At 41.9% G+C, this 25,986-nt stretch overlaps 1 protein-coding gene across 2 annotated transcripts in view; it reads left to right on the top strand.

Moving 5' to 3' along the window:
- Positions 1-309: 309 nt before the first annotated feature.
- Positions 310-25,986, top strand: part of CNIH3 (cornichon family AMPA receptor auxiliary protein 3) — a gene marked incomplete at both ends in the record, with an annotated part of 56,993 nt that continues 31,316 nt past the window's right edge. For both annotated transcript variants that reach the window (XM_082308030.1, XM_082308029.1), the window contains one exon: positions 310-390. In XM_082308030.1, the coding sequence (XP_082164156.1) occupies positions 310-390 (81 nt within the window). The remainder of the gene's footprint in view (positions 391-25,986) is intronic.

The following is a 25,986-nucleotide window of genomic DNA, read 5'->3' as shown; positions in this document are numbered from 1 at the left end:
GGGGAGGGGAGAGCGGCGGCGGCGGCGGCGGTGGAGGGGCCGGGCCGGGCATCCCAGACGCTGACGGCGCTGCGGGGGTCGGGACGGGCTCGGCGGAGGGAAGGGCGCGGCTGTGAGGGGCGCGGCGGCCGCCCGGCCGCGCTGCCTGCCCGTCCCGGCTCTCTGCGTGTGTGTGACACTGCCCTCCGCCGTGAGGGCGCCCGGTCCCTTCGCCGCTCTCCCCGCTGGGATTTCGGGGGTCGCTGCTCTCCCGGTCACCCGCCAGGACCCCCCGGGCGGCGGCGGGGGGCGCGGGGGGCTCTCCCCGCCATGGCCTTCACCTTCGCCGCCTTCTGCTATATGCTGTCGCTGGTCCTCTGCGCCGCCCTCATCTTCTTCGCCATCTGGCATGTGAGTACCCCGACACCCCCGGCCCCTCCGCCGCCCGCGGAGGCGGTTAACCACGGCTCCAGCCCGGGGGGGTCGTGCCGTGAGGGGCGAGGGGCGGCAGGACGGGCTGGGGCTGGGGCTGGGGCTGGGGCTGGGGCTCGGAAGCACTCGCTGCCGGCTTGCGCCGCCGGCGTCCCGCGGCGGGCGCGGGCGCTTCCCGCGCTTCCCCCGCCTGTCCGCCCCTCGGCTGACAGACAGACCGCGCCGTGAAACCTCTGCGTGGGTTGTTGTATTGATTAAGTTTTTACAAGCGTAAAAGACCAATGGCAGTGCTTCCGTGGTAGCTTGTAATCCTGTACCTGCCCGTCCGCGGCTCTGGGAAGCGCTTGCAGCCTGAACGGTGCCCCAGCCGTGTGCCTGTGGAGACCGCCCTGCGCTGGTGGCTCTGGCGGGGCTGAAAGGTGGTCGTGGCTCTGGCACCGACCGTGCTGGCGCAGGGCACCTTCCAGGTAAGAACAGCTGCCTGCCTTGCCCGAGGAGGAGAGAGCGCTGCGAGGGAGAAGCCGCCCCATACCTGAGGAAGCGGTTGGGTTGTTCTTCCTTCGGTAATTACTACCTTAATAACTTTTTTAACCGTTGGATTTGAATGTGAAACTTCCTCACCCTCCTAAGGCATGAACTGGATGTTGGAGCCCACCGTCGTTAGCTTCGCTGGGAGGTGGCGGTGCTCATTCCTCGCTGTACACTGGGTGGCTGTGGCAGGGATAAGCCTGTGGCTTGGAAGGTGTTTATTTCTGCAGTGGTGAAGTTATGCATGATTTGCAATTCTTTGAAAAGGTTACATATTTTGGAATTATTTATGCTCTGTGTGCGTGTGTGCTGCACAAATAACTCCATGCCGTAAACATTCGGGGTGGAACAGGATAAGTTGAAAAATAGAGTAAGTCTCCTGAATGCTGCTACAGATACCTGACAGAGCAAGATAAAAAATCCCCTCCTTCAACTAGCAAGCAAGGTAGATACAGAATTTATTTTTATTGAAACAAGAGTAAAACTGCTAGCTTAGTTGTATGTAAGCATATTGGAAGTATGAAACAGAACACTGTTGTGAGAATTCTTTGAGATCAAATTATTTTGAACTTTTAATGGTGCAGTTGCAAGTTTTTTCTTATTAACGAAACCACAAAAGATGGTAATGCCAAGTATTGTAGTCATGTCAAGTACTGCAAGGCTGAAAAGGGTTTCTAGCAGTCAACTACTGCACTGTTGTTCTCTGAAAAAAGGAGTAGTAAAATTTAGATGATTACTCGTTTTCTTCCCTCCTCTTCCCCAAAACCTTTCAGTCCCCAAAAGTGAGAATTCTACAGCTTCTTCAAAGGGTTTAGAGTTAAAAGTGTGTTCTACTCTGAATCTCTTGCTACAATGAAACAGTTGTTTCCTTCATTACTATCACAATTTTAATGATTTTTTTTTTTTTAATATATTTGAAGTCTGTTAGTGTGTTTCACCAGTCGTCTTTTTCCTGGACTGAAGCAGTTGTTGTCTGAAGATATATAGTACTTCTAGCAAACGGGGCAAATTATTCTTCCATAAATTAGTGTAGTTACTCTTAGTGAACCATTCTTCAACTTTCAGTCTGTAAACTCATGGAGAGCAATCCATTGTTTGTAGAGGTCCATAAAAGGCAACTAAGAAAGGAAACCTTTTGTCAATAGGTTTATGTTTTTGGTGCATGTTTCTTACATCTGTTGAAAAGTTGTTGAGGGATTGAAATCGAAAATGGGTGGAAATGCTGTTCTATTGTAACAGAGCAAGAATTGGTCCCGTCTTTTCTTATAAATAGATAATAATTCTATTAAATACATGGTTTGTGAAGGTCATAGAATAACAGATTTAACACCCTGCCAGAATAAGCTTTTAAGCATACCTGTTACCCACATATACAAAACACAAGGGTTTTTATTATCCTTTTTATATGAACTGTTATAATCTGGTTTCTTATTTCTTCTAAAATGTAGTCTAACATGTGGCTTATGTATTGAGTCATAGGAGTTTCTTTTACCTTAAACATCTCATTGTGAAAATCTTCCCAAGAAGGAAAACTTCTTCCCTGTGACCTGATTTTTCTCACTGTAATATACTTGTAAGGGACAGTAGATATATTTTAAATAGGTTCTCATAAGGGCAATGGAGGATTTTAATAATTATATTTTCCTGTTAAAATGCTTTTTAAGTGTTTTTTTGTTTTGTTTTGTTTTTTTTTAAAACCAAACACATTTGGTTACTAAGAATAAATTGTTGATTAATCTGAGCATCCCATCACTTTGAAAGATTTCTGAGGTTCTAAGACTGAAAGAGAATTTATATTTTGTAAATTATTTTAAAGGACAAGAAAAAGCTGTAGCATTTGGACTTCATATGGTTCTAACCTGAAGCTGGCAGAGGTTTGGGCAGTTATCTGGAATGAATTAACAGTGGATCAAATAAAATCTCATTTTCTTTCTGCTGGGAAGTCAGATGAGGTATAATTTTCATTAATATTGATGTAATAGGTTCAATAAAAACTGTGAAACCAAAACAAAAGAAGAGGGTAAAATGAGGATTTTTATTTTTGGAAACTGTGCTTTTCTGATGCCTTTCCTTTAAGAACTTAAAGGCTCTCTCTACATTCCTGTGCTCTGTACTTTTTGGGGGCAGACAGGATGAAGCTGGTCAGAATATTTTAAAGGAATTGTAAATAAAATACAGAAACTGCTTCAGACATCTAGAGCATGTAATAATTCTTTTCCTACCTCTGAGTGATCTTCTCATATAGGTTCCCAGTGGTGTCTGTCATGATAAAAAAAAAAAAAACCAAAATCAAATTAGATACTATCAGAAACATTTGTTTAAACTATGCACAAGATTTATCTTAATGTATTATTGCTGGAATTTCACTCATACATAGAAAATGAAAGAAAAGGGCTCAAAAATTGAATTCTCTGTGTACTACATAGTACCAATATCACTCTCTGTGGTATGGGAATGTTTTAAGCATTTAGGTTGTTCAGTGACCATATTACCTCTATCTGTAATGACACGATATTAGAAACATCATGTAGAAGTGGATGTTTTCATGCCACTTTGTGGAAAAGCACTAGAGAATTTAGCAGAGGATGGTGACCTTTCTGCTTGGTTTCTTCTAACCAGCCTCTGGAATTTAATAAAACCTTACATTCCCGTTATAGAATTATATAAGCTGTTTCAAACACCACTTTTGGTGTTCCGAGTAAACTTTATGTAACAGTATGAATTAGTCCATTCAAAATTGAGGAAAACTTTTCCATCTGAGGCCTAAAACCTTTCCCTGAGTTTGAATTCTCGTAAGTATACAGCTTGGTAAAGCTGATGATATTTGAAGCCATATTAGCCGCATGTATATCAGCTAAATGAGACTGTCTTCAAATGAAGTTAGTGAGCGTCAGAATGTTTAGTGAACTTCGGTGAGTGAATATGTTGTGGGGGGGAAAAGTAATACATAGAAATACCTCAGTACAGCTGATTTGAATATACATTGCACGTGACTTGTTGCAGAAATGCAGTTACAATAGTGCTCTGTTTGCTTTATCAGCTGAGGTATCATTTAAATGTGTTTTGGCCAAGGTGCCCTCTCACCTGGAATAATGCAGCTGAGCATATTTTGGGGGGATTGCATGATACAACTAACAGCAGAATTTGCTCTACTAACTACATAATTTTATATCCTCATCTGATCATGTCGTAAACTCAAGAACAGAGTATATGGTCTCCTTACTAATGATCACAGATGCTTTGTTTTGTTGTCCTCAGCTCTTGTTCTTCTTTATAAACAGCTTTTTACTAATCAGTTTTGTTCCATTCCTAAACTATTTTGAACTAAGATTTAGCTTCCTGTTAACATTTAACTGAGCTATGTCAAGTCTCCCGACAGGAGAGACATACCATGTTTTTGCTGAACTCCCACCAAGATTTGGCATACCACATTTGTTTCTAGTGTAGCTCCACTGAGTTGTGTCTTCAGTGAACTTGACTGAAGTTAACCAATTTGTGGTTTATTTGTCATCACTTAAAATGTGACATGCTTGTGTGAAGTCCTGCAACACTATTAATCTCTTCAAGTACATTAGTTTTGGATAATCTGAGTCCTTCCCTTTTGTAATATTTTAAGATTAAATTATCTGCTTTGAGATATGTTATTTTAAGGAAAGCTTTAAGAAAAGAGCTTTTCAAAGTGTTCCATTTTATAACACCACAGTAAAACAATTCATACATACCAAGAACATTGCTGTTAAAAAAAAAAAAAAAATTCTGTGGTGGGCCATCTCTTTTTGAACTCACACCAGCATATCTTTGAATGTGTGCGACTGCTTTCTTACCAGTAGTACTTAAGGACTGGCAGAAAGTATTAGGGAGTATCATGCCAGTGGAAAAATTAATGGTGCCTGCCTGAGAAGTACCAAATTTGGTGGGCTTTTGGAGTATTCAAATATAATTGTGAATTCAAATGAATCTGGGAACAGCTCTCTGACGTGACAAGAGTTGTGTGCACTGAAATTGGTGATGGTTACTTGAACCGAGCATAAGAAGAATAAAACAGCAGAGCATGGAAATTTTTTTGGTTTATGCCCCCCCCCCTTTTTCTGTTGAAGTGTGAGGATAGTATTAATCCTGATAAACTACCTTAATATGACTTTGGCTTGACTTAACAGAAGTTCACAGGTATACTTAAAAACAGTGGGAGGCAGTGACTGAACAGAGTAATATAGGCTAAGATTGACTTTTAGTTTTGAATTAAAGCATCCTTTTTTGCAAACACCAGGGAAAGAAGCCCTTGGAATCTGTATTCAGTGCTGTTTCTGCTGTTGCCTTTGTGGATTTTGTTTAGCAGACAGCTTGAATTATCTGTGCCTTGTCTTCTCATTTACTAAGTGCGGGCAATAGAACTGAACTCCAAGTACTGCATGTCATTTTATTGAACATATATCCCTAAAATGCCTTTGCTTTCTGACAGAAGATGCTATGTACATGTAAGATGTTGCCACTTCTGTAACTTGTCACTGTATTGTCATGGTGATGTGGACCGTATTTTATTAGTACTCAAGTTGCAGTAGCTTAGGTAAAAAATTTGAAAGCTCTTCAGGAGTTATAGATGTGGAATTTGGTGAGTATTCGGTATCTGACTCCCTTAGGCTTCCTCATAAAATTCCTAGTCTAATTTTTGATAAATTGTACAACCTTAATTTTAAAGATACATAAAAAGTACACAAGAGAATCATTTAAAGCTTTGGTTGATAGCAAATTCAGTTGAGCAAAGCACTTCAGTCACAAACTAGGTGCTAGTCTATCAATGTTCTCTGTATATCAGTGTCTTATTTTTTCTGTAACTTTGATTTGGAGGATAGCTATCTGTCTCAGTTGAAACCAGGAAAGACATCCATGAGCTCACTTGAACCCGTGCTTCTCTTCAGTAAAGGCTGCCAGTCATCTCAATTTAACCTCTTTACAATGCTTTAGAGCCTGTCTTGAAAAGACAGTAATTTCCTTACAGATTTCTGATCAAGCTTGAATTTTCTTTCAGATATTGCAGTTCAGTGCTGTCCTTTAATGAGTCATTAATTCAGTTCTCTGAAAATATTGGATAATTATGTGATTAAAAATAAAATCAGATTAAGGTTTGATGAACAGGAACACAAATGCTGTTGCTGTATGTTATCCATATTTCTTGAAGATATTTTTTCTTCTCTAAGCGGCTAAGCACATTGTCCCTGAAGGTTTCATAGTCATGACGGTTTTAAGGAATGAGCCTGATATTTCCACTCTTTTTAAAGACAGAGCACAACCAGATTGGTCTGGCTATAACATAGCTTGACAGTTCCCTTACAACTTTTCTTTCAGAAGTTTGTCACATTAATGCTGACAGACAGATATTAGGCCAGGCAGCACAGGCTGTGCAGCAAACTATATTTTATATATTAGAAAATAAGTATATTTCAGTTTAGTTACCTTGTCATGCTTAAATAATAATTAAAAAATCATAGAAGTCTTTGGGCTCTACCACAGACTTAAATGCTGTGGAAAGATTAAATTGGATCTCTGTGTATGCTTGAACTGTCATGATGAGAATTATTTGGAGAAAGGTTTTAAATTGTGAGTGGTTGCCACTGGCTGTAATTCCAGATGCTTCACAAGTCACAGTGACTCCATTATCTGTGTAAAATAAATTATTCTGTGGAGTTTTGTGCCTCCCACAAAAATGTGCAGAGAACTATTTAAATGTTATTTGGTTGTCACATATCCAATATTTTTTTGGTCTTAAGATTAGCTGGAAAATCTACTTACTAAAGGGATTTTGTATCCAGATTGGTAAATAATGTATTTCCAGTGCTTTTTAAAAACTGCTGTGCTTGTTAATAAGGAAAGCAATATAGCTGTCATACTTCATTAGACCATGAGTACAACTCTTAGATTGAGTCTGAGGCATGAGGTTATAGCTCTTGTTATATATATTTGTTTATTCAGCCACCACATACTACATTAAATCACACTTAAAGTGTTCAACCCTCAGACCTCTGGCTTAGTTGATTCCCCCCACCCCAACATAAATATCCTTTTATCAAAATATTTTTCAGAAAGAAGAAGCTCAGCAGAGAATAAGAATCTTTTCCTTACAGATACTAGACTTCTCTTTCACCTGTTCCTCTTCCTCAGTGCAGTTCATTTATAACTAGTGTTGCTGACAGCTGGAGGTGACTCTACCAGGCAATGAAACTAGGTCTCACTTAAGTCATAAGCTGTGGATACTGAGAGACTTACTCTTCTGGAGGTTGATGGTTTGGAAAACACTTTTTTCCACAGAAAGTGGAAGTATCTTTCCCATATGAAACAGGTAAGAATTGTTATTATTTCCACTCTGCAAAGGAATAGTCACTTAAAGTCACAGGACAGAGTCATCTGATGAGGTTAAGGCAGAAGAATGTCAAAACTGCTTGATTTACTAGATCAACTTGTTCCAGTGTTTCACAGCTGGAAATTCCCATCAAAAGATTTCAATTTGTGACCATGATGCTGTGCAAGATGCAATTTTATTGAGAGAATGGTTCCTGTATTCCATGGTAGTAATTACACCTTGAGAAATATCCAGTTCCTGTTAAAAGAAGTAACAAAAGGTTCATAGAATAATTTAGATTGGAAGGGAGCTAGAAAATCATCTAGCCAAATCTCTTCTTCAAGGAGGGCCTAATTTCAGAATTAGGCCAGGCTGCTCAGTGCCTTGTCCGGTTGACTTGTGAATTCCTCCATGGGTGGATAGTTGACAGCCTCTTCATGAACCTGTTCCAGTACTTGACTGTGAACATTTCTTTCACACAGCTGTAGTTTCTCTGGGTGCAACTTCTGACTTTTGTCTCTTGGTGCACGCCCCAGAGAAAAGCTTTGTGCTGACTCCTGTCTAATCCACCCCAGGAAACTGAACACAGTAATCAGATCCTGCCATAGCTAAACATACTTCCCTCAGTCTTTTCTTGCAAGTCGTGCTCCAAACTTCTTTTGTGCACCAGAATGGCCAGGTCCTTTTCTGCTGGGTTGCTCCCAAGCTGTAGTGTTTTATGTGGTTAGTCTATCCCGGGTGCAGGACTTTGCCCTTTTTGGTTGACCATCATGAGGCTCTCACTGGCCGATTCCTCCAGTTAGTCAAGGCTGCTCTTAATGGCATCTGTGCCCTCCAGTGTGTCAGCTGATCTCCCCAGCCTAGTATCGTCTGCAAACTAGCCCCATATGTCTCATATTCCAAGTGATGGATGAAGATGTCAAACAAGACTTGCTGCAGTATTGATACCTGAGGAACTCCACTCCTAACTGGTCATTAGTCAGACTTCAAACCAGTGACCGCTACCCTTTCAGTCTGATGGTCCAGCCAGTTTCTCACCTTGTAGTCTGCCCATTCTATCCCCCCAGTTTGAGTACAAAACTTCTCTGCTGGGACACAGCATCTTCCTCTTGCTTGGTGTTTCATAGTGTGCCCAGGAAAATTCAGAGGAACATCAATGCACCTTGTGAAGGCAGGACAAGAGTCTTTATATTTTTCTCCACTTCCCATTGAAAAAAGTATTACTATATAAAGCAAGGATTTATTTTAGGAATGTCAATGTGAAAAGTTACATTAGAAGGCACTGAAAAAATCACAAAACATTTGCAATGGAAGTAGGTTTTCTCAGCAAGATACTGCAGGAGTGCCGAACTTGCAGCTCCAGTTTTGATAATGTGAGCACATGAAGCAGAACGTAAGAGACGTGAAGAAATAGTGCCTTCATCGAGTTGTCCCATAGCACACTGCTTGCAACTCCTCACCGACGGAACAGGTCATGAAAAACCTTGCCTTTGGGTTGGTTTGGGGTCCTTTTGTATTTCTACGCTTTTGTGGGTCATGCCATATTCTAGCTATCAGAGGTAGATTTTTTTTTTTTTGTAAAATACAGCTAGAAGTCTAAGCTAAGCACATCACTGGAGGAACTGAAGTTTAAAAAATTAAGATCTACAGTAAAATGGTGAGAATTAATAAGTTATAGTCCTTGCAATTCTCTGATAACAGCTACTGTGCAAGTGCCAGGCATTGTTGATACAAGCACCATTTTTTTAATAGAATGACATTTGATTTTTGAATGCATTTAAATGCCAACCATCTTCATGGTGTGAGTCACTGTTTCAAGTGCTTGATTGTTTAGTCAATCTTCTGTTGCATTATTTCTTTATTGCATGATGAGTTCTGGCTAAATAGTTCACGTTGTATCACCATCTAAGTATAAACTGCCTTGTACATTCACAGAATGGGCATTTGTAAGCAAGCATAATGAAGGCTCCACTGAGATCAGTTTGACTGTGTGTGCTTCAGAGTTGTTCTTTGCTCAGTATTATATAAATACTATTAGCACATCCTTTAGAAAATTGATTTGCTGATCATTTAAGTGGCAGGCCTGTTTGGAGCTATGGTGAAATGTGTCCTTAGCCTTAATCATGCTCCTGTAATTAAACTAACAAGTTTCATAAGAACATAGGTGAAGAGATGAGGATGCTTTTGGGGCTGCTGTTATTTTACTCACAAGGTTTGATCATTTTACTGGCCACTGTATCCCTTCCCCTTGCCCTGTTTCTACAACCACAGCTGCATTGCTGCTGCATTGCTTCACCTTGCCTTATCTGCAAACACAGCTGTGTGGCTGATGACCATTTTGTGTATGTGTGTGTCTTGGCCTTGGAGTTATTGCCTCCAAGTTCTGCCTGGCCTCTTTTTGGGAAAGAAAGAAAACTTGGGAAGATCTTGAATCTGGTCATCCCTGCCTTATGCCGCCTGCATTAAAAGAGCCCCTGTTCCCTTGTCCTGCCTCTTGCTGGTCCAACTGGGCTCCTGCTGTGCCACTGGGAGGCAGGAAGCACAGGTCTGGCAGCATTTCTGTCTGCCGCCCCACAGCGGGCTCCTTTCTGAGACAGCATTGGTAGGACCCGACTGTTGAGTCGGTAATGGGGAATAAAAATGGTGTGGGAAGGAGGGAAATGGGACAGTAGGAAGGAGGAGTCCAGGGAGAAAGATGTGAAGGAAAGAGCAAATGAGAGGAAGAAAATAAATGTATGAGTAAGGGACTAACAAGGGAAGACTGAGAACACGGAATTCTTGTTTGGGAGACAATTATTTGAGAAGAGAAGGCTGCCTGAATCCAGAAGGTATGGTTGAATTCAGGTGGTGGACATTTTTGGACAGCCTGTGTAATGAGTCTTCTGTGTGGGTATGGTGTAAAACGTGACATGCTTGAACAGATTTTTTAGCCGCAGAACTCGGGTGCCCTTATGTATTTCCTGGATTTTGGTGAATGTGCATAAATGACGGCTGGTAGGAAAGGAGGACATGAGAGAGGGGAAAAGAAGTAGCAGCAGCAGTGTGAAACCTGTGAGGAAATGGAAGAGAACGTAAGGAGCGTGTGGGGGAAAGGAAGTTAATACTTCGCCCAAGCATGTATCAGTGAAACAGAAATTAAAAATGTCAAAATAATAACTTGTAACAATATGTAGGAATCTTTGAAAGCTCCGGAATAGAATAAATTGTGGTGTGGTGATATGATTGGAAACTTGCTTAGAGACAGCACTAGCCAACTGGCCAGTCTCTCATCAATGAGTTTTATCTTACCGATATTGGAAAAAAAATCTCTTTTGATCTCATTCTCTTACCTCCTCCTTTGGAGCAAATATTTTTTCTAGTTGTATCTATTCCGGTATATTTTCCCATCTGTGTACTACCCTTTCCCTGAAATTATTTTGCAGAAGCATCCTGTTTATTCCTAGCTCTGGGATTACAGCTTTGTGCTGTTAACTAATAGAAAAAGTGCTTCAGTTCCTTTTGAGAATAATTTATGAAGTTGGAGCTTTATGGCTCTAATGTATCTGTGTCTTTCTCCTCGCATATCCCCCATACTGTAGGTTTGATGAGAAGAAAAAGGCAAGTAGAAACATTGCATGGGAGCACATTACATTTAAGGTGAGGTAAATTAGAAATTATTTGTAATTTTGAGGAGAAACAGGGACAGAAGAATACACCCTCTCACATCTACTGGTAACCAGTTATATTGCCTCCAGCCAGGATTATCCTGGTCCAATGTGACGAGGCTACCACTCTTCCTCCTGCCTTCTGGATCCGGCCAGCCTTTTGTGTTAGGTCTTTCTCCAACTGAAGTCTACCCTGTCCCTGGTTTGGTGTGGAAGAAGCTGGGTAGTGAAGAATTTGGCCTATACAAGTGGAAGATGTACAAATCTGTAGCAATGAATCTGTGATATAGAGGTAGTGAGAAATACATCTTAGTTGTTTCATTTCTTATTGTGCTTTCTTAGTTGGTATGGAGCTTAGTATAAAGAGAAGCAAGGGCAAAGCAATGCTCTGTCTTGTGCTGAAAGCAGAGTTCCCCAGCCTCTCCTGGGGGTGGATAGAAAATAACACTGTTTTTGTCTCACCCTGGTTGGTTGAGAGGCCTGCAAACCAGTTCATCTGCACTAGCCATTACCTGAATCAGAGCCACAAATCTGAGGTCAATACCTCAGCTGTAGAGCTTGGATCCAAACTCCTGTAATTTGCTCTTGGCCCACTGAGGAGATTAAGAACAGGGGTGAAGCTTTGGTCGAACTTTATACATCTGCTTGTTCAATTTATCTGCAGATATGGTCTTTGTTTGCATCCTTTCCAGCGCAGAGGAAAAAGCTGGTGGAAGTGTCTGTATGACCTTTGCTAGGATGCCCTTACTTAGCTTGCTGAAACTGTGGCCGTGAGTGGGAATCCACGCTGTAACAGATTGTTTGCTTTTCAATACAGCCCTGACTATCAGATCAAGTTAGTACCTAACTAACAAGTGACAGCATTCCTGATACGACATGTCACTTTATTGTCCCTGGTGCTCTGTGAGTAACTGATCTTGGGGTTTTGGTGCTGAACTGAAGAAATCAGAAGAGGTTAGATACTGAAATGTTTAAAAGGTTTTGATCTTGTTATCTAAATGGAAAAACCTGTTTCTTTTAGAAAGAATCCACATAAAATACTCCATTGCATGTAGGAGGAGGAGACCATATGCAGGACAGAATATTGGAGGCATGCTTGTGTCGAAAGTACAAGGAGTGTGGGACATTTATACTCAGTTCCCTTTGCTGCAGGAGTTCAAACTGTATTTCCCATAGCCTACAAAGGTGCAGAGATTTTGGGCTGGTGGGAAACATTGTCAAATCCTTTATAAGTTTTCACTGGTAGAAGGAGAAGAGCACACATACAACCACTCGGGAGTGCCAACCTTGGATCTGCTGCCTTTGATTCAGACCCTGACGTTGGCTTCACCATTGACCCGTAGAGTCTTCAGAGGCAGGTATCCTGCTAGAGGGAATGGTCTCGCATTGTACAAAATTCTTATATAGTAAAATAAGAGTAGGTCTCTTGCCTCTCTAATCCCTTCAGTGAAATGTATATTTATGCACTGTAGCATGATACCAGCAGTGGAAATGACAGTTATCCATGTTTCAAAACAATGAGTAGCCTGATGGTTCAGGTTCTCTTGTGAGAGATAAAAGACATGATTTTTAAGTCAGCTGAGGCAGAAGAATTGTTTCATTCACACTGAATGTAATTAAACTTAAGTAGTGCATCTCCATGTACATGCAAGAGTTTTTTCTGTTCAGAACAAAATGGTGTATTCACCAGTTTTGTTGCTAATTGAAAATGTGTTTTTTTCTTAATATTAGTAACAACTGTTTGTGTCCATTTGAAAAAAAAGTTAAGGGGTGTATTTGATTCACAGAACACTGCCTCTTTCTGAACTGTTTCCCTGTACTGAATGCAGTAATGTAAATTTAAAAAAAAAAAAAAAAAAAAGAATCGTGACAACAAAATGATGAAATCCTTTCGGGCAGGAGGGAAGCATGGCAGTCTGGACTTACCTTAAAAATTCCTCCTCCACTTGAGGTCTGTTTTGAAATGTGTTGTAGCTGCAGGGAGCAAAACTATTAGCCTATTTAGAAACAGGCTCTGTACAGCTATATTAGCATCATCCCTCCTGCACAGCTTGCTTACTTGTCTTCCTTCTCTTAATGAACTGCAGTTTATACGTGCACAGCGGATTTTTGCCTGGCTGGATTTCAGCTGGTCTAGACTGGAAGACAGTGAGTGGGCATAAAGTTGTCGTACAAGCTCAGGTAATCTCTGAAATCAGTATTTGGGGAATAGGTGGGACTTTTGTCTCTCTCCTGAAGGAGACAGTTGACATCTCTCAGTTTCAGGATAACTGGGGAACATATTTCAGTGTCTGTGGTGAGCAAGTGAAATCTGTGTCCAGAATCCTGTTAGCCAGTAGAACTGTTTCTCCTTGCACTTGGGTGAAAAGATTGTAAAAAGCCACTTTCATAGTATTTGTAGAAATCTGTCAATAGATGCTTGTCAAATCATCCTTCTGGGAACATTGTGTTCACAACAGAATTTTGCAGCTGCTGAGGTTTTTTTAGTGAGTTTGTCAAAACTAATAACAACAAGTGAATTCTTTACATTCAGAAATTAGGTTGCTTTTTCAAGTTGTTGTCTGCAATGTTGCAATAACAACCAGTAACTCACGGAGAGAGTAACTTTCCATTCAAAGCACTCAAAGCTCTGTACACAGTATGGTTGTATTTCTGAAGATAAATTCCTGTCTTTTTTCACAACATGGATGGAGTTTTTCATTCTTGTACTAATAGGTGGACTGTTTCAGGTGACTGCCAAATAATTATTCTTAGTGATTTCTCCTGCACCTCTCTGCAGACTTGGAAATCTGATTTGGTGTAGCTGAAGCAATAATACTGCTTTTGTCCATCTGTATAGTTTTTGGTTTTTTGTTCATTTGTGTAGTTTTTATTTATGCAGGGGAATACAGTGGTGTAACTATACAGGCTGGTATGTTTGTGCACGTGTGCTCTCAGCAAGGGAGCCTGCCTCTCTGGATTTTCATCAATGTTTAATTAGAGTAGTATACTTACACCTCTACGTTTCCATAGGTAGATAGGAAAGCCTTTTGAATCATGTTTGCAGAATGGAGATTATGCTGTTTTAATTTTGCATATTGGAGTTTCTATTGGAAAAGACTTAGGATCTGGCTTAAATACTTGAGAAATTACAATAAGATTTTCATGACTGTTAAGTTAGCTTAAGCTTTCAGTTAGAGCCTAAAAAGTTCAAATTGTATTGGTGTAAATGTAATATCCTTTTACAGACAAAAGAACATCAATAAAAAGATGAAGACTAGGTGCTCAGGTGTATGTTTGTGCAGCCCTGGATGGAGCCACAAGAGCTTTGTTTGCATGAGCAACGTGTTCGGATTTCTGTGTCGAGAGTTGTTTAATAGTGGCAACATATGAAATTCAAGTTAAGTAGAGCAAGGAAATGCCATACAATTGTTAGTGTGAAATCTGACAAATAGAACAATTTTCTACCCTTGAGTGATTTAAAACCATTTGCAATCTTAATCCAAAAAGGCACTGCTTAAAGCAATGCTCTACTCTAGAGATGAATGACAGTACGATAATCAGACAGAAATGCATAGTTTCACTTCTCATATGTTATTAGTCTACTGACAGTATTCTTTGTTTCCCCTAACATTTTATATGGTGCAGTAGTCCGGAGGCTTTGGTTCTTCTGCTGCTGAGTCTGTAAATCATTTAATTTCTCTGAGCTTCATTTTTCCTCTTGCATACAAAATGGAAATAATATTTTCCTTGCATTTGTTAAGGCCTTCACTGCCTTGAAGGGAGATTTATAACTGCAAGGCATTGTTAGTTATTATTGTTTACTTTTATTAATATGTGGTGAATTAATAAGTGTAGTATTCAGAAAAGTAAATACATTGGGGAGAGGTAAGAGAAGAAAGGAATACCTTTAATCTCACTTTCCTCTCTGCTTTATTTGGCTGTAGTGTTAAGGTTCTCACCAAAACCAGCATTTCAGACACACTGGTCTGGGAAGCTACCAAGTTACATGGGCGGGTATGATGAAAACTAAGATGTGAGCCTTTTTTTTCTTTCTTAATACGAGATGTTTAACAAAAGGATATAGACAAGGACTAAAATATGACAAAAAGGATAAAATTCTCTGACTTTTGAGGCAGGTTGCCCATTGATTCATGCAATTTTGAACAGTCTTTCTAAGCAACTGCTGTCTGTCACTCTTTAATAGAGGAAGGAAGAGCTCTTTGTACTAACAAAGTCAGGAGGGGTGATTTCCACTAGAATTATACTTGACAGTGCAAAGATCACTCCAAATTATTTTGCTTTATGTCCTGTCCTTGCTTCATTGATCATGTAACTGCAACTTCCAGTGGGATTTAAGCCTCGCTTTAAATATAATTAGGATGCAGATGTGCCCCAATATGGCAACTCGAAATACCAGGCAGGTTTGTAGCTGTGATCATATGGAGAAAGGCAGGGAACTAAGTCATATGAGATAACATCGAGACATTGACTGATACACCCATCTGGCTAATGGGGAAGTGCTGTTACAAATATCAGAGCGCTTGCTGCGTTTCAGAGATAAGCAGTTAAAAACAGTCAAACAACAGGATGAGGGAAAGAACATTGTCAAGGACAGACAAGGATTAAAGGTTTATTCTTTGATACTAACATGCAACACGGAGTTGCATATTTCACCTATTAGGTTAATATATCCATGTAAAATTACAACATTAGTAATGTTTAAGCTGAATGATCGTTTTTGTCTTTCTGACTTTATCTAGTACTTTTTCAGGGCATGTATGTTTAAACTTGCACATGTTTTGCAGTAGTCTGCCTGCTACAAAGAGACAGAGGTAATGCATCGTTTGTGCATGTCATTGGGAGCTAAGACTACTCTGACAGCTTGTGATGTGAACCAGGCAGGCAATATTTATGAACTCTGTTAATAGGTTCCTTATCTGAAGTACAAACCCACACAAATGCTGTAGGCATCTGGCCTTACGGGTCTTTCTAACACCATTCTCCTGAATCTGAACTGCTATCTAAAGAATCAGATTTTAGTGCATCTTTGGGTTATCTTTTCAAATAAGGGATATTGAAGTTCATAAATAGCAGTGGTGATATCTGCCAGTATAAAACTCTTTCCAGTTTCTAGATGATGTACTGAATTCCATTACTAATTTGGAAGCTCCTGACTATTGAGGCAGTTCTTACACCTGCCATATATAAATTCCTGCAGTGTGGCTTTGATGCAGGGGTGGAGAGCAGAGCTGTGTCAGGGCTCTCTGCTCAAACAGTTCCTAATCAAACTGAAGCTGTCAAGGTGCAGTCATATGGGTAGCATGCAAGCAGCTTTTCTTATCTCTTTGGCTGCAGCTTGACTCATTGGGTAGATTTCCCTGCTTTCTGAATCGTCTTCAGAGGAAATTCCTGCTGCACTTCCTTGTCAGGGAGACCTCTTCCCTCGGGATGCGGTGGCAGGCACAGAGTTCTTTTTGGACTCGGTCCCTGCTTAGATCGGCAAGGAGAGAGTGTGGTGTCCCCTCAGCCACAGAGAGCTCAGCCTGCTGGATAGCCAGCTGAAACCCAGCTGAAATAGGAACCTCATTTCACCATTTTTTGTTTCTCTGCCACTCATTATTGTGCTAATACGTTATTTATGGCCCTTTTCTCATGTTTGTAAGGGTCTTCTGTCTTCTCCCTACTGTTAGAAGCGAGGGGTTGATAATGCAGGGGTAATTTGATACATGTAACTTAGGTATAAAGGCTTTTAAAGACATTTGGCAAGAAAAAGGTTTTGACTTTTTCAGAAAAGGGATTGGTTAGATCTGGTTTCTTTTGGCAGGTATCAGGATAAAAGCTCCAGACACCCAAGAGTTAATCCACTCACTTTAGGAAAAAAAAGAAGTAGAGATATTGTGCCAGCATCATTTAGCTCTGTTATTAATTCACATACAAGGGCTGTAATGCGTAAGATTTGCGTGTGTATGTGTGGGTTTGTATGAATGTCAATTAACATGAGCTGGGATTGAGTTTCTGCTGAATTGAAGACAAACTGTTTTGGAATCGTGCCAATTTTGATGCACGTTCCTGCAAAATAAAACTTTCTCATTTTACTAAGTAGCTGTTGTAATGAAGCAGTCTTGGCAATGATATACATGGTTTGTGCTGTCTGTGCCACAAATTTAAAAGTTAGGAGAAGGCTCCCAACTTTCACAGCAGGTTTGTGCTGTGTTCCAAATCATGGAGCAGTGAAAAGGGAAGCTACATGCCTCCTCCCTGTTTTTAAAATAAGCTACGTGTATTTACCACCTGGATCTTCTGATGTGGTGTCTGCAGAAATTGGGGGCTGAAGCTGACAGCCCAGCAGTCCTCTCCAGTTCCCTTTCCTGGATTCTGTTTTGACAATTAAGTGACAATAAATTAATAACATTTACTGGCATTACTGTTTCATTATAGGACAAACAAGACTTCAATCCAGAAAGGAAGATACAATGTTTCAGTCTCTACTAAGTAGTGCGTTTTCTTTAAAATAAATACAATGGAATATTGAACCATGTCATATAATCTGATTTTCCTAAAACCAAAATAAATTCCAAAGCAAAAATATAGTGTTGGAACAAAATTTTGCTTTTTGTCTTAAATCTGGAAATTCTTTCAGAATTAGTTTATTGGAAATGTTGGAAATATTTGTTCTTTTGACTTAGAGAAGATACATATTTTTGGAAACTCTCATATGTACACTTAGTCCTCTTCTTACTAAAAATGAGGATCTGATTGCTTGTGCTATTTAACAAAATGCTAGTATGCAGGATCATCGGTAGCTATTCGTTCTGGATTAAATAGGAGGCTAAAATAGACCTAAAACATTTCCTTGGAAGTTTGTATGTTTTTTGACTTCCATGTCTTGGTCAAACTGTAGCTTAAGTTTTACTTTCAGCTGCCTTAAATCTTCCAGTCCTGCAGCTTCAATACATATTTCTTCATTTCCTTCTCTGAACTGTTTATGTAGTACTGATAATAATGGTTCCAGAGCAGCTGTGTACCCCCCAGCCCCTGAGTGAGTAAATATTAGTGAATCTCTACTTTTGGATCCCCAGTAAATTGAAGTAGTTTGTTTTAGGAAGAAGCGTTGCTTTATTGGAGGTCTTTTTACACCCAAAAAGATAGTCATGGGGGCATGAGTGAGAACAGCTTTGCAAACTTGTAATATTGCACAGCTCCAGTGTTTTAAAGCCAATATGCTTCAGTATCTGGCTTGCTGAAATGCTGAGTTTACTATAGTTATGATTGTAACAGTGATGAAAAATTTTGTGCTCTTTTGGTGGGTCATAGATTGAACTTGTGAACCTGAACATGAAGCAGCTCTGAGGTTTGCCAGAAAACCTTCAAGAACTTTCTTAAGTACCAGATCCAGTACTGGGTACAGGCCACTAGTGTTAAGAACATGAATGAGTAGCACCATAAATGCTCATCTTAGTAACTATGAAATAAGAATATAAAAATTCCCTCTTCAAGAAGGGAAAAGCAGAGAGTTATACTGATCTGGAGATTTTCTGAAGGGTCTGAAAGTTAACCCCGAGACCTAGAACAAAGATTTTTTTTTTTTTTCTTTTTTTTCCCCAGCTTCCCGTCAGCATATATGACAATGCTGTGCAGCATTGGCCTCTGTATTTAGCCCATTTCATTTCTCCTGAGTTAACTTGAGCGGTAACAGCCTACTTTGTCCCCTCTTCTGAAGACAGAAAGTGACTTGTGAAGGGAATCTGGGAACTACTCTTTTGCTGCATGTCTACCCAGCTCCAGGTGTTTTAAAAAGTGAATCAGCAGATAACCCCTCTGTTATAAAGAAATGTAGATATGGTCTAAAGCATTGTGCATATTCTTAACTGAGCCTGCATTCTTTCCATGAAGTTAATCTTCTATTTAAGTAATAATTATAGAATGTTTATACAGTGCATATGCACACATTCTGGATGTTTTCCCATCACTGTACCTTCATGTTTTTATTTGATGCCCTTTTTTGAGGGGCTGCAGGTAGATGATGGAGGCTGTGTTTTTTGCAGTGGAAGTTCTGTCTTGCCTGCCTTCAGAGGCTGTGAAAGCTGTGCTGTGCAGCTAAGTGGCGATCAAGATGTGGTAGGAAGACATTGATTTATTACAATACAATATGAAATGAGAGCTGAACACCATTTCCTCTGAGCAGCCAGCTCTTGGTTTCAGGGCCTTAAAAACCCCAGCCTATCAGAAGTTTAGTAATGTTTAGTGAAAACAAATAATGAACAATATACTTAAGCACTGGCAAGTAAAATAGAAGATAGTTCCTGTCATAGCACAACCTGCATTTCATCCTTTTCCTGCACTAATGAACCAAAGTAGGCCAAATTGCTCTCTGGTGTACTCATGTATAGTTTAGTATCGTATTAACAGGATTTGTTAGTATCACAGGCAGAATTTTTTCCCAGTGATTTGATTTTGTTTTTTTTCTCCTAGCCTAATGTCAGCACTTTATGGTGTTCTTAAAAGAAGATTGTCAGGTTGATTCAGACCTGGTTTCAGTCATCTGTGATGCTGTGAGTGCTGGATTTAACAAAAAGTGGTCCTAGTGAGGGAGAGGAAGACAGTACTTAAAAAGCAGTTTAAATCTCACATCTACATTACTTGATGTGTCGTGTATGGTCTGTGGGCCATATCAGAGGCTATAATACTAATAAAATTATTCTACAGTTAACACCTCTTATGATTTGTAGGGTATTACAAGAATATTGAAAGTATTGTGACTGACAGCCAGTTAGGCTCAAATGAGCATTCTCATTGGAGATCACGGTGGAGGTGTTGACTCAGAGGAACCCTTATGGAGGGGGAAGGGTTTTCCTTGCTGTGTTTATGTTGCTTGGTAGCATGAACCAGATCAGTTCAACCAGAATAGAAAGAGAGAAGAGGAACAAGCATCTTGAACAAATATTCACCAACCACATAGCTAAATTTCTTGTTCAGATTCTTTTCATACCATGATAAGAATTGAGTAGCAAAAACTGTTCTCAGTCTGTCACTTTCATAGAATCATAGAATAGTTTGGGTTGGAAGGGACCTTTAAAGGCCATCTAGTCCAACCCCCCTGCAATGAACAGGGACATCTTCAACTAGATCAGGTTGCTCAGAGCCCCGTCCCACCTGACCTTGAATGTTTCCAAGGATGGGGCATCTGCCACCTCTCTGGGCAACCTGTTCCAGTGTTTCACCCCCCTCATTGTAAAAAACTTCTTCCTTCTATCTAGCCTGAATCTACCCTCTTTTAGTTTAAAACCATTATCCCTTGTCCTATCGCAACAGGCCCTGCTAAAAAGGTCATCCCCATCTTTCTTATAAGCCCCCTTTAAGTACTGAAAGGCTGCAGTTAGGTTTCCCCGGAGCCTTCCCTTCTCCAGGCTGAACAACCCCAACTCTCTCAGCCTTTCTTCGTAGGAGAGGTGTTCCATCCCTCTGGTCATTTTTGTGGCCCTCCTCTGGACCTGCTCCAACAGGTCCATGTCTTTCCTGTGCTGAGGACCCCAGAGCTGGACGCAGCACTGCGGGGGTGCGGGTCTCACCAGAGTGGAGCAGAGGGGCAGAATCACTTCCCTTGACCTGCTGGCCCCGCTGCTTTCGATGCAGCCCAGATACGGTTGGCCTTCTGGGCTGCGAGCACGCATTGCTGGCTCATGTCCAGCTTTTCATCGACCAGTACTGCCAAGTCCTTGTCTGCAGGGCTGCTCTCAATCCCTTCATCCCCCAGGCTGTATTGATACTGGGGGGTTGCCCCAACCCAGGTGCAGGTCCCTGCACTTGGCCTTGTTGAACCTCCTGAGATTCACAGGGCCCACTTCTCGAGCTTGTCCAGGTCCCGGTGGATGGCATCCTGTCCCTCAGGTGTGTCAGCCACACCACTCAGCTTGGTGTTGTCTGCAAACTTGCTGAGGGTGCACTTGATCCCACAGCCTGTAATGAAGATACTAAATAGTACTTGTCCCAGTATGGACCCCTGAGGGACACCACTTGTCACTGGTCTCCATCTGAACATTGAGCTGTTGACCGCTACCCTCTGGATGTGACCATCCAACCAAGTCCTCATCCACGTAACAGTCCACCCATCAAATCTATGTCTCTGATATAGAGAGAAGGATGTTGCTGGGGACTGTGTCAAAGGCCTTATAGAAGTCCAGATAGATGACATCTGTAGCTCTTCCCTTGTCCACTGATGTAGTCACTCCATCATAGAAGGCCACTAGGTTGGTCAGGCAGGACGTGCCCTTGGTGAAGCCATGCTGGCTGTCTTGAATCACCTCCCTGTCCTCCATGTGCCTTAGCATAGCTTCTAGGAGGATCTTTTCCATAATCTTCCCAGGCACAGAGGTGAGGCTGACAGGTCGGTAGTTCCCAGGGTCCTCCCGGGTCCTCCCTTTTTAAAAATGGGTGAAATGTTTCCTTTTTTCCAGTCACCAAGGACTTTACCTGACTGCCAGGACTTTTCAAATATCGTGGAGAGTGGCTTGGCAACTACATCAGCCAATTCCCTCAGGACTCTGGGATGCATCTCGTCAGGTCCCATAGACTTATGTATGTTAAGGTTCCTCAGATGGTCACGAACCTGATCTTTTCGTACAGTGGGAGGGACTTTGCTCCTGCAGTCCCTGCCTTGTGGTCCATCCACTTGAGAGCTGTGGGAAGAGAGGTTGCCGGTGAAGACTGAGGCAAAGAAATTGTTGAGTACCTAAGCCTTCTCCTTGCCTATTGTTACCAGTTTGCCAGTCTTGCTCATCACAGCGGGTACGCTTTCTTTGACCTTCCTTTTCTGGCTGACATACCTGTAGAAGCCCTTCTTATTATTCTTTGCATCCCTTGCCAAGTTCAGCTCCATCTGCACCTTGGCCTTCCTGACCCCATCCATAGACAACTGTGCAGCATCCCTGTACTTTTCCCAGGATGCCTGTCCGTACTTCCACTGCCTGTGCATCTCCTTCTTGCCCTTTAGTTTGACCAGCAGGTCTCAACTCATCCATGCTGTCTCTTGCCTTCCTTTCCTGATTTCTTGCACCTGAGGACTGAGAGCTCTTGAGCTCTGTGGAAAGCGTCCTTAAAGATCAGCCAGCTCTGATCTGCTCCTTTGTCCCTGAGGGCAGGTTCCCAGGGGGTCCTATTCACTAACTCCTTGAAGAGCTGGAAGTTTGCTTTCCTAAAATTCAGGGTTCTGACTTTGCTCTTTGCCTGACCCATATCTCTGAAGACCGCGAACTCTACCAGTGTGTGATCACTGCAGCCCAGGCTGCCTCCAATCTTGACATCACCAATTAGCTCACTTGCGTTGGTGACCATCAGGTCCAGTATCGCATCGCATCTGATAGGACTGTCTATTGCCTGGCTTAAGAAGTTATCCTCAATGTGTTCCAGGAGTCTCCTGGATTGCCTACAGCTCGCTGTGCTACTTTTCCAGCAGATGTCGGGGTGGTTGAAGTCCCCCAGCAGGACGAGAGCCTGCAAGCGTGACGCCTCCTGTAGCTGGAGTAAGAGGCTTTGTCAGTAGGCTCCCCTTGCTTGGGTGCCTTGTAGTAGACCCCAACCACAAGGTTCCCTTTGTTGTCTCCGTCTCTAATTCTTACCCATAAGCTTTCAGCCTGCTCGTGGCTGTTCTTCAGAGACAGCTCTTCACACTCTATCCATTTCTTGATGTAGAGGGCAACCCCTCCACCCCTCCTTCGTCTCCTGACGCTTCTGAACAGCTTGTAGCCATCGATAGCCGCACTCCAGTCATGGGATTCGTCCCACCAAGCTTCAGTAATGGCAACTAGGTCGTAGATTTTTAGCAGCATGGTGGCTTCCAGCTCTTCCTGTTTGTTGCCCATGCTATGTGCATTGGTGTAGAGGCACTTCAGCTGGGCTGTTGGCCATGTCACCTTCTTAGAGGAACACTCCTTAATTCCTTTGAGGTATTTCACTGGTGTTTCCCTGTTGGCTCCTATTACCTCAAGAGCCCCAGCTCATCTCTGTAAGACTTCGTGAGCTGCAGTGTAGCCAGCACATCTCAGAGCAACAGGCTGAGGGCCCTTGCTAGCACCCTGTCCCTCTAACCTTGGCATGTCATCCCACAGCTTGTCACAGGCAAGCCTGATGTTATCCCCCTCCCCATTCAAGCCTAGTTTAAAGCTCTGTCAATGAGCCCCGCTAGCTCATGAGCAAAGATCCTCTTCCCCCTTTGAGAAATGTGAATCCCATCCAATGCCAGCAAGCCTGGTGCCATGTAGGCCATCCCATTATCAAAAAAAAGCAAAATTGTGGTGGTGACGCCAGCCACGGAGCCATGTATTGATAGACTGCGTGCATCTGTTTCTTCCAATGTCACTGTCTGCAACTGGAAGGTGAGAGGAAAAAATAACTTGTGCTCCAGATTCCCTTACCAACTGTCCCAAGGCCCTGAAGTCTCTTTTGATTGCCCTTGGACTACACGTTGCGGCTTCATCGCCACCCACATAGAAGAGCAGTAATGGGTGATAGTCTGAGGACTGTTCCAGGCTAGGAAGTTTCCTAGTGATGTCCTTAACCCGGGCCCCAGGGAGGCAGCAGACTTCCCTAAGAGGAGGGTCTGTCCGGCATATTGCACCCTCTGTTCCCCTCAGAAGGGAGTCACCTACAACTGTAACTCATCTTTTTCTCCTCGTTGAGGTGGTTGTGATACAGGGGGGTAGGCCTCTCTGACCTCGGTGGCACCTCTGGTGTAGATGGACCATCATCCACATCATTCGCTGACTGGCCTTCCACATCCAGAGCCTCATACCTGTTGTACAGAGGCACCTAGGAAGGTGAGGTGGGCAAGGAGGGGGTTCGCCTGCCGCCCCGAGCATGGATTTGCCTCCATTCACTCCTCTCCTTTAAGCTACTGCCTTCAGCCTGGTGGGGAGAGGATACAGGATCCCCTTGATCTTGGTTTTTTTCTGGTGGCTGTTCCTCTTTCTGTCTCAGAGAGGGCAGAGCATGGTTCCACCAGTCTATCTCTTTCTCAGACTCCCTGATGCTGCTTAACTTTTCTACGTCCTCCTGTAGCTCTGCCACCAGGCTGAGCAGATCGTCCACCTGGTCACACCTCACCCAGCTGTTCTCACTGCTGCCATCTGTTACCAGTGAAAGGCTCTGGCACTCCCTGCAGCCTGAGACCTGGATGGCTGCATGTTTTCGTGGGAGCTCTCTCTGGGTTGCCACATCCATTCTGGTGAGTGCAGAGGACATAGCTTTCTGCCAGGTGGGTGCCATAGTTCAGCTCCTTTGTTGATGTCACCGTTCTCTGCATCTCTCTATGGGCTTGCCACACTCCATCATTGTGTCAAGACAGTGACTTGTATTCCATTTCAGGTCATTTACATTCTTATCCGTCTGACTCTCTCGCACGTGTTTTGTCTGTTTCTGCTTCTGCTCAACGAAATCCAACAAACTCACTCACCCAGTTTGCATCAACATGATCCAAACACCATAAATGTTCAACGCTATTTCCCAAACACAGTGAATATGTCTATACAGCAGTTGATGGGCAGGCATGCAGTTTAGGAGCACAGCATGCTGCTAAACCTGTCCACCTTCTGTCCATGTGCTGACTTGCAGAAAGCCTAAGAACTGCCAGTATGGGTGCTGTGAAAGCTGTGTATGAGAGTGGAGGGGCAGACAAATTGTTTAAATGAACCATTAAAGACAGTTTCTTCAAGATGGGATTGTGGTGCATTGACAGCGTGGTGGCAAGGAAACATATGTTAAGTGTTACTGTTCTGTGCTTAGCGTGGTTGTCATCAAGTTCTGTTTTATCCTAACTTTTCTGAGATGCCAATAAGCAATAATATCCAACTTCTTTGCTGTCACTGAATTCACGCCCACACCAACTCCACTGCCACCCTAAAACATCACATTCTCAATTAAAATATATTTCTGTAAGAGCTCAGTGATTTTTTTAAAAAAAAAAAAGTATCTTCCCTAAAAATGAGAGATTATAATTCATGCCTACCATGAATAGGTGAAATTTTCAGTTTGATGGGTGCATAAGCATAGGAAGAAAACAAAATTCAGGTTCAATCTTATGTGAATACTTCATTATTCAAAGCTGTTATTGTCTGGAGAGATGAGCACAGAGAGTGCGGGTAGTGAAAACAAATTTTATAAATATCATTGCAATTGTAGCTGTACTGAAACATACGTTGTCATCACAATCTCATCTGTTCAGTATGTGTTTAAACTGGGGCAAACTCCTTGCTGACTTACACTTGGAGTTATGAGATTTGCAGATGGTGTGAATCACGAGAGAATGCAACCAGTATTTTTATAAACCTTTAGTTTTATTAGGTGGGTAACACCCACAAGTACCTTCTATCAACAGAAAAAAGCATGGCTAGGGCAGTGGTAGAACAAACTTCCTGCAATGTTTTGCAATGTGGAATCACAGGGAAAATTCCCCAAGGCAGAAGATAGTTCAATATCCCTTCCCCATTCAATCCCTGGCCCCTTTCTGCAGCAATGATAAAAGTTATTGCTAAACATGATGCCTTTTTTTTTTTTTTTTTTCCTGATATGGCTTTGCAAATAAAGAGATAACTCCAAGAAAAAATAAGTTCCTAAATAAATATCAGATGGTCATTATTCTCTTTCTGTGAAGCTGTGTAGAACATTAATATTTAGTAATAGAAATAAATTTCTCCTCTGTTTAAGATCAGTCCCTGGCACACATTTCCAAAATATTATCTGCTTAGCTATCTGTTTAGCTTTGTGACTAGAGGCTATTCATTTTTCTTTGGAATGGTCTGTTTATTGTGTGGCCTTTGGAGAGATGGGGTCGCTGATGTCTAGGCGTATGTATGTTCTGTAGTCTTAATTGCCACTCTGGATCAAATTAGATGGGATAACTAAAAGATATTGAACGGTTTATAAAATACATTCATTTACCAAGGTGAAATGATGGCAGTTTATATGGTGAAGAGCCCTGACTGGGATCTATTACATTGTTTGCCTCCAAATGAACTACACTGTCAAGTTGCTGATAAGCGTGGCAATTTCACAGGTGAAACAGACCTCGAGCATACCCAGATGCTGTTCCAAAGC

Source organism: Platalea leucorodia (assembly GCF_965183815.1).
Source record: "Platalea leucorodia genome assembly, chromosome: 3".
Lineage (NCBI taxonomy): Eukaryota > Metazoa > Chordata > Aves > Pelecaniformes > Threskiornithidae > Platalea > Platalea leucorodia.
This window is presented reverse-complemented; position numbering and strand designations above follow the sequence as displayed.